This window comes from Apium graveolens, chromosome 4, assembly GCF_009905375.1.
Source record: "Apium graveolens cultivar Ventura chromosome 4, ASM990537v1, whole genome shotgun sequence".
NCBI lineage: Eukaryota > Viridiplantae > Streptophyta > Magnoliopsida > Apiales > Apiaceae > Apium > Apium graveolens.
In genome coordinates, this window is record NC_133650.1 from 306,543,730 (window position 1) to 306,552,768 (window position 9,039).

At 36.4% G+C, this 9,039-nt stretch overlaps 1 protein-coding gene across 1 annotated transcript; it reads left to right on the plus strand.

The window, feature by feature from the left end:
- Positions 1 to 5,104: 5,104 nt before the first annotated feature.
- LOC141721543 (putative disease resistance RPP13-like protein 3) lies at positions 5,105 to 8,814 on the plus strand. Its single transcript, XM_074524492.1, has one exon. The coding sequence runs from the start codon at positions 5,645 to 5,647 to the stop codon at positions 7,571 to 7,573; it is 1,929 nt and encodes a 642-aa protein (XP_074380593.1). The 5' UTR covers positions 5,105 to 5,644; the 3' UTR covers positions 7,574 to 8,814.
- Positions 8,815 to 9,039: the final 225 nt, after the last annotated feature.

Below are 9,039 nucleotides of genomic sequence, written 5' to 3' on the forward strand. Positions count from 1 at the left end.
TTATTTTTTCTTCGAATCGATTTTCCGTTTGAAATTGTTATTTGTTTTTTTTATTTATCCTAAATCTCTCTAAATCTCTCACTGATTAAAACATCTCTAAACACCTAAATCTCTCCAAACATCTAAATCTCTCTAAAAAAATCATTGTTATCTCTTCGATTAAGTCTTTTCTTGACCTGAATCTCTTTCTCTAAGTTGTAATCTACTCTTGAATGCTTTAATCATGGCGACTCAAGATGAAAATCAAACAGAATTAACACAAGATCCTTCTAGTGTCTATTACTTGCATCCTTCTGATAATACTGGAATGAAGTTAGTCACTACGCCATTTAATGGAACTTCATATGGAAATTGGAAGCGTTCGATGGTCATAGGATTAACAGCGAAGAACAAAATGTCTTTTGTTGATGGATCACTAAATAAACCTGTGATTACTGATCCTAATTACAAGTTTTGGTCTCGATGTAATAGTATGATAACTGGTTGGATCATTACTGCTTTAGAGCCTCAGATTGCAGCAAGTATATTGTATGTTGATTCTACTAGAGCTATATGGCTTGATCTCGAAGAACGATTTGGCCAAGCTTCTTCTGCACAGTTATATGCTTTAGAACATGATGTTTTTAAGTTTCACAAGATGATGTTGCGATTTCTGATTACTATACTCAATTGAAGAAGATTTGGGATGAGATTGATAATCTCAAACCTTTGCCTAAGTGCGAATGTGCACAATGTACCTGCAATATTACTCAGAAGGTTCTCAAGTTACAGCAAGATCAAAGACTAATGATCTTTCTTATGAAAATGTCTAATGAGTATGCAAATGTTAGGTTTCACATCCTGATGATGGATAATTTGCCTAGTCTAGCTCAAGTTTACAGGATGTTGCTTCAAGAACAAAGGCATAAGGAAATTTCTAAACCATTCATTCCAAATGAATCTGTTGATTTTGCTGCAGAAAGAAATCAAAGCAATTTCGGGACTCCTAATTCTTAGAGATTCACAAATAGAACGGGTACTAGTGTCATTGGCAGGGGCTATTCCAATAATTTTAACTATGGTTTTCAGTAAAGGAAAGTGACTTACTTCTGTGATCACTGTAAGATTCCAGGCCACAACAAAGAAAGGTGTTTCAAACTAGATGGCTATCCACCAGGTTTTAAACCATCACAATCAAGAAGGTTTACAAACCTTGCAGCAAATTTTACTGATAATCTAGATGATAATGCCACAAGGGATAATTCTACTGGCACTGGCATTGGAACTATTACTGGCAGCTCATCTGCTTCTCCTAACATCTCAGTTGATCAATATAATCAACTTATGGCTTTGCTGACTCAGACAAATATTGAACAAGATTCTTCTCCTTATTCTGGAAATGCATTGTTAGCATGTACTCATTATCTTTTATCCTCTACTCACAATAATAGTTGGATAATTGATAGTGGTGCTTCAGATCACATGTGTTCTTCGCTAGAATTTTTCCATTCTTTTCAAGAAATTCACTCTAATAATAGTTTTATAACCATTCCTGATGGTACCAAGGTTAAAGTCACACACATAGGCCACATTCATCTTGCCAATTCTTTGAAACTCAAAAATGTTTTATTTGCTCCATCTTTCAAGTTTAACTTGATTTCTGTGCATAGACTTGTTAAAGATACTGATTATACAATATTTTTTGATTCTAATTCTTGCTTCATTCAGGAGCATTCGATGAGTCAGCCCCTACTTCTTGGTAATCTGTTTCAAGGTCTCTATTTTGCTGATGAAGAGCTTTTTCCTCATTCTACAGTTTCTTCATCTGCAGCATTGTCATCCAGTGTGTCTAGTTCTATTGCTAATACTGCTGTTAGTTCTAAACTAGATCAAGCCAAATTGTTGCATCTTCGATTAGGACATGTTCCTTATCATAAGCTCAGTACTATTTTAGAGAATGTTGATATTTCAACTCTTTTAGATTGTATTTGTGTTATTTGTCCTGTTGCAAGACAACATAGATTGTCTTTTGTTTCCAGTAAAATAAAAACCACTAAGATTTTTGAACTTTTACATATAGATGTTTGGGGGCCCTATCGTGTTAGCACACATGATAATTGTCGTTATTTCCTCACCATTGTAGACGACTTTAGTCGAGCTATTTGGGTACATTTGATGAAAAACAAAGCTCATTCAGTGTCTATTATTCAACATTTTCTTCAATTTATTGGTAATCAATTCAAAACCACTGTTCAAATCATTCGTACTTACAATGCTTTAGAGCTTTGTCAAGGTCAGATTCTTTCTTTGTATCACCATTATGGAATACTCCATCAAACAAGTTGCTCAGATACCCCCCAACAAAATGGGGTGGTTGAACGTAAGCACAAGCACCTTATGGAGACTGCTCGTGCTCTTTTCTTTTAGTCAAACCTTCCTCCCAAATACTGGGGTCATTGTGTTCAATGTGCTGCATTTTTGATTAACAGGATGCCGGTCAAACATTTGAATAATGTCACGCCTTATGAAATTCCTTTTAATACAAAACCTGATTATACGCGTCTGAGATGTTTTGGTTGTCTCTGTTTTTCCTCTACTCCCAGACAGCATAGACCTAAACTCGAACCTAGAGAACATCCATGTGTTTTTCTAGGATATCCAGCTTCCACCAAAGGATATAAACGTCTAAATCTGATTACAAATAAGATCATAGTCTCTCGTGATGTAAAGTTTCATGAACGTAATTTTCCTTTCCATATGTCTCAGTTACCTACCATACCTCCAACTCAGTTCTTTCTTCCTACACACACAGATTATGATCCTTTTCACGTTACTGATATTCCTGATGTGTTCATTCAGACTTCTTCGAATGAATTACACCATCATCATAATAGTACTACATTTGACACTTCTGCACATTCATCAGATACATCAGACTATACTACACATTCAACACAGTCATCTACGCCTTTAAGGAGATCCACTAGAGTTTTCTCTCAACCTGTTCATCTCAAGGACTATGTATGTAATCTCGTTTCTTTTGAGTCTTTACCTTCTCCACACAGGTCTTTACTGGTTCAGACTTCTTCATTGAAAGAACCTGATTCTTATGCACAAGCATCTAGGGACCCTAATTGGGTCCAGGCTATGCAATTAGAATTACAAGCTCTGGAAAGTAATAATACATGGGATATTGTTAGTCTACCACCTGGAAAAAAATCAATTGGGTGCAAATGGGTTTTTAAAACCAAGCTTAAGGCAGATGGATCTATTGAGCGTTTTAAAGCCCGTCTCGTTGCAAAGGGTTTTAACCAGAAATACGGTATTGATTACCAGGAGACTTTCTCTCCCGTCATCAAAATGGCTACAGTCAGGAGTATCTTGTCATTAACTGCTAGCAAGAAATGGAAAATTTTCCAGCTGGATGTGAATAACACGTTTCTTCATGAGGAATTACACGAGGAGGTTTACATGTCCATCCCTGATGGTATTCCTAATCCAGATAACAAGGTTTGTCGACTCAAAAAATTAATTTATGGACTAAAACAGGCTAGCAGAGAATGGTTTGCGAAGTTGCTTCATGAGTTAAAATGTCAGGATTATGTTCAATCCAAGAATGATTATTCCTTGTTCACAAAAAAAACTGGTACTGATATTACTATAGCAGCAGTTTATGTCGATGACATAATCATAACTGGAAGTGATTTATCCACTATTACTGCATTCAAAGAGCATCTTCACAAATGTTTTGGAATAAAAGATCTTGGCCATTTACATTTTTTCTTAGGTTTTGAAGTGGGGTATACTAACAGTGGTATTGTTCTTACTCAAGCCAAATTTTCTAAGGAACTACTTCGAGATTCAGCTCTCACCAGTTTTAAGAGTGTTGCTACACCATTACCTTTGAACTTAAAGCTATCCGCAGACACTGAGGACTACTATTCAGACCCTGAATTTTATAGAACTCTTGTTGGAAAACTCAAATTTTTAACAAATACATGACCATACCTAGCTTATTCAGTCTAGACTTTGAGTCAATTCATGCACTCTCCTCGTTTGCATCATTTTGCTGCTTTACAACATGTGTTGCATTATGTTGCTAGTACCATAGGCCAAGGTATCGTACTGCAAGGGACATACAAATTAACACTGCAGGCTTATTCAGACTCCGACTGGGCAGCTTGTCCTAACATACGGCGATCTGTTTCAGGTTATTTACTTCTACTTGGTTCTTCACCCATTAGCTGGAAATCAAAGAAGCAAACAACAGTATCCAAATCCTCTTCTGAGGCTGAATATCGTGCTATGGCAGCTACTGCATCTGAGGTAGCCTGGTTAGTTCGTTTACTCGACGATCTTGGTATTCATGACCTGCAACCCATTACTTTGTTCTGCGATAACCAATCTGCTATGCACATAGCCCGAAATCCTGTTTTCCATGAACGTACGAAGCACATTGACATAGATTGTCATTTTACTCGAGATAAAGTTCTTGAGGGGTTGATTCAATTATCCTATTTACCCACAAATGATCAACTAGCTGATGTTTTCACAAAAAATTTGTCTTCTCCTCATTTTAATCAGTTAAAGTCCAAGCTTGGCATGTCTACATCCATCCCAAGCTTGAGGGGGGGGGGTGTTGAGCTAATTGATTGAATTCCAGCTGTACATTCCTCACCAGATGTATATTCCTCCACAACAGATTCTCCACGTCAGCACAACAGCAATTCACCTAACACTTTGTCAAGTTGTAGATAGGATTAGATATCTTAATTATTCTGTATATATTAGCAATAGTTAGTTACAAATTAGTTAGTTAGATTTCTATCATTTTAGCTTACTCTACAAGACTCTCTCTCTCTGATGTAATTGTTTTGTATAGTTTTGGTTATCCATTAATGGAGTTCTACACTTTCATCTTCATTACTTCTAAACTGCAACTTATAACATAACATGTTACTCCTCTTGTCATGGTCAATGCTCCAGTAGTGATTTTTTCATAAATTTTTTTAAAAAATACTAGTTATGTTAAAATTAAATTGAAGTAGTCAGAGTGTGATCACATTGGGATTGTATTCCCACCTGCATTTTCATTTAATTTTAACATATTTCTTGATAAGTAAACGACAAGAGCCTGGTTGTTGCAAGGGAGAATTCAATGAAGTCTACTCTTTGGTATTATTATCAGTTGTATTTTTTATTCACAACCAGCTCTCATCTTCTGCTATGTCAATGACTTGCCATTTACTGTATTTACTTTGTATCAAGCCAAACAAATATCAAAAATCATAAAGGCCTTCAAGCTATTCCTTACTATAATTTTTACAACCAAGTTGTTGTAAGAAAGAACTTCAATTATTAACATGGGTCTGAATGAGGTGAGTGACATTTTTTAGTGCACCCTAAGGGGCATCAATGCAGGGAAAGTCTACTCTTATATTTTATTCAGAACCACATCTGATCATCTGAAATCTTAATGACTTTGTATCTCTGAATCATTCACTATATAATACCAAACTATAGCTAAGCAAAACTTGCAAATCATACTTCAGATCTCTTCGATTACCCGCCTCACTCAAAAAGACCATAGTAAAATATCCTTCAGATCTCTTTGATTTATTCTAAATCATCAAAACACACTTTGCTATATTCTTGATAAAGAAGAATGGTTGATGCTGTTGTATCCTTTACAATTGAAAAACTTAGTGAATTTGTTACCCAACAAGTTAACATCAGGGTTGGAGTAAAAGATGGTATAGAGTGGCTCAAAGATGAATTGGGCTACCTGCTTATTTCCGTAAGAATTGCAGAAGGACACCAGGGATCGGATCATATCCGCCTCTGGACAAACAGCGTCAGAGATGTGGCAAATCAAGCTCTCATTATCCTGGAGAGGTTTAGCGCCCAGCAAGAAGAACATGCAGCTCATGAGCATGGCGGTGTTCTGGATCGTATGCGGAGCTTTATCTGCATCTGCAAGAAAGAAGCCAATCTTTATGACATCGGTAATGACATCGAGTCACTCAAAGTAAAAATCATCGGGATCAAGAGTAGGAGAGACGAATACCGTATCAACGACATAATCATTAACACTCCCGACGTGCAAAAAAGAAAGAGAACATTTCTAAGAGCAGCTTCATTTGACCATGAGGATGACGTTATTGGTTTTCAGGATGATGTTCAGACTTTGTTGGCTGAACTTGGAAATAGAGATCCCTTCCTTAAATTGATTTCCATTCATGGAATGGGTGGGTTGGGCAAGTCTACACTTGCTAGTAAGTTGTACCACTCTAGTGCATTGAGTCACTTCAAAAGTCGTGCTTGGGTTTGTGTCTCCGAGGAATATGAAATCACACATGTTCTGAGGATGATAATAAAGTCCTTTACAAAAGATAAACAAGATTTGTTGAACGAGATGGAAGAGGTTGAGTTGCAGAGGCACCTGCGAAACATACTGCTAAATGTTGAACATTATCTTGTGGTGATTGATGATATCTGGGACGTAGAGGTTTGGAAAAAGATTAAAAATGCTTTTCCAGACAAGAAGAACGGTGCCAGAGTCATTATAACTACGCGGAACAAAATAGTGGCTGAGGGTATAGATGACACATGTTTTGTCCATGAACTCCGTTTTCTGAGAGCAGATGAGAGCTGGCAATTGTTCTGTAAGAGAACAAAACCGACCCCAAACCTGGAGGTATTAGGTAAAGAGATGGTAGGTAAATGTGGAGGTTTACCACTTGCAATCGTAATCCTGAGTGGACTATTATTGCAAAAAAAGACGTTTACGTTTTGGTCAGAAGTGAAGGACCATCTTTGGAGAAAATTGAAGGGCAAGTCCTCAGAGATCGAAGAACTACTGAACTTGAGTTATGATGACTTGTCTCTCCCAACGAGACAGTGTTTTCTGTACCTTGCAAGGTTTCCGGAAGACCATACTATTGATGTTTTCGACTTAAAGTTGTTATGGATTGCAGAGGAATTCATATCAGAAGCTGACGAAGAAGACGGAGTAGACATGGAGGACGTGGCTGAGGATTATGTAAATGAGCTTATTAATCGTAATATGATTCAGGTAGAATTACTCTCCCCGGAAGGACAAGTTTTGATGTGCCGGATTCATGATCTTGTACGTGATCTTGCCATTGAGAAGGCCATGGTGAACAAGATATTGGGAATTTTCGACTCAAGTAAAAAACATCCAAATCCCGTCCTTTCGTTGCAAGGACAATCACGACATGCCATTTATAATGGAATTGGTGAGTACTTGAAAGTACTTGGGCCTAATTCTGATACTTCAAAGTTGCGGTCATTAGCAATAACTAAAGAAACTACTGTTGCACCGGAAGTAGAAGAAGTGAAGTTGATGTACACAAGATTTAAATATCTTAAAGTACTGGACCTGAGGTGTGTTGGAAATGCAGAGAGTATACCCGAGGAAATAGGAGATTTAATTCTTCTGAAGTTCTTAGGTTTAATGGGCGGTGTTTATGGAAAAGTTTTAGCAGTTCCTCCAAGTAGGCAGACTCAAAAAGTTGCAAACTCTTCGTGGCTCGCTTATTACTTTCGCTGGTTCGAAGTACGAATTTCCTAAAGAGATGTGCAAGTTGAAAGAAATAAGGCATCTAATCTTTGGATCATATGAAGGGAAATTGAATATTTGCAGCGACCAAACAAAACTCCGGAATGTAAATTACATATCGTATGCAGAATGGTTCCATATTAATACCGTCAATTTGACCAATCTTCATACACTTTGTATTGCAAATTATGAAAGAGAAGAAGAAGAAAAAAAAGACACTTTAGAGTCCATAGCTAACTTGACAAATCTCCAGACATTGCACCTTTTTAAGGGATTTAGTTTTTCGACGGTCCAACCACTTTCGTCTTGCAAACGTCTCAAGACGGTCGTGTTGATTGGGAAGATGAAAGATCCAGAAGAATTGAGTTTGCTGCCAGATTCAGTCATTGATTTAGCTTTACGTTACACTGATTTCAGAAAAGATCCAATGCTCACTTTGGAAAGTTTGTCTAATCTCACTGCTCTTCGGTTGGAAAGAGGTTCTTACGAAGGGAAGAAAATGGTATGCAGTGCAGATGCATTTCCATGTCTGCAATTTCTAACATTTCGTCAACTCTGGGGCCTGGAAGAATTACAAGTTGACGAAGGAGCTCTACCTTCTTTAAAAACTTTTCGAATAGAATTTTGTAGTGAAATTAACGTAGACAAAATTCCGCAAAGAATAGCCTCTCGAGTAGAACAAGGAAGCTCTAAATTTTTCCCATATTAGTTTACCAAGTGAAGTATCATGACAGGAAAAAGTCATCAATTGCATCACAATTTGAGAAAATACTTTGTAATATTATTTAGGTTTCTAGCATTTACTCAACCTATCTTACTGTTCGCAAAATTTGTTGTATAAGAGCAACTCAACAACTTACTTATAATGGATCATTACCTAAAATTTTAAGGATTGAATCCAAATTAGCACTCCAAGAGAATCCCACTAATTCCCTAAAAGTTTAAGATCCACTTCTGCTTCCTTAAAGATGAGGAATGCATAACAATTCCTTATCTTATTTTCATTAATTAAATATTCATTTCCCTCCTTTTTCACCCTACTTCTCTCACATCTTTTTCTCTCTCTTCTTTAAGAAAATATGAATAGGATTTGAATTTATTATTATTATAATATTAAGGAACTAGAATATGGATTGTTGTTGGAGTTGTCCTACCCTAAAATGTCTTAAATAACTAGGATCATATTTATTTATATTATTTTTAAGGAACACACAAGCACTCTGTCAATCTCTTAGAGTTGCTCTAAGAACATGTCTAGTAGTATCTCAAAGAACATGTCTGGTAGTATCTTAACACACTACTTAAATAAAATATACATAATTGGCTCTGAACAATTAAGAGGCTAACTAACTTTGTAACCCGTACAATATACATACATATTTTAAATTGTGCTGATTGAAATTATTATTATTTTTTTTTTTGCCAGTTTTTAATGTAATTATTGACCATATATTTATGTTATTATCAAATAAATGAAT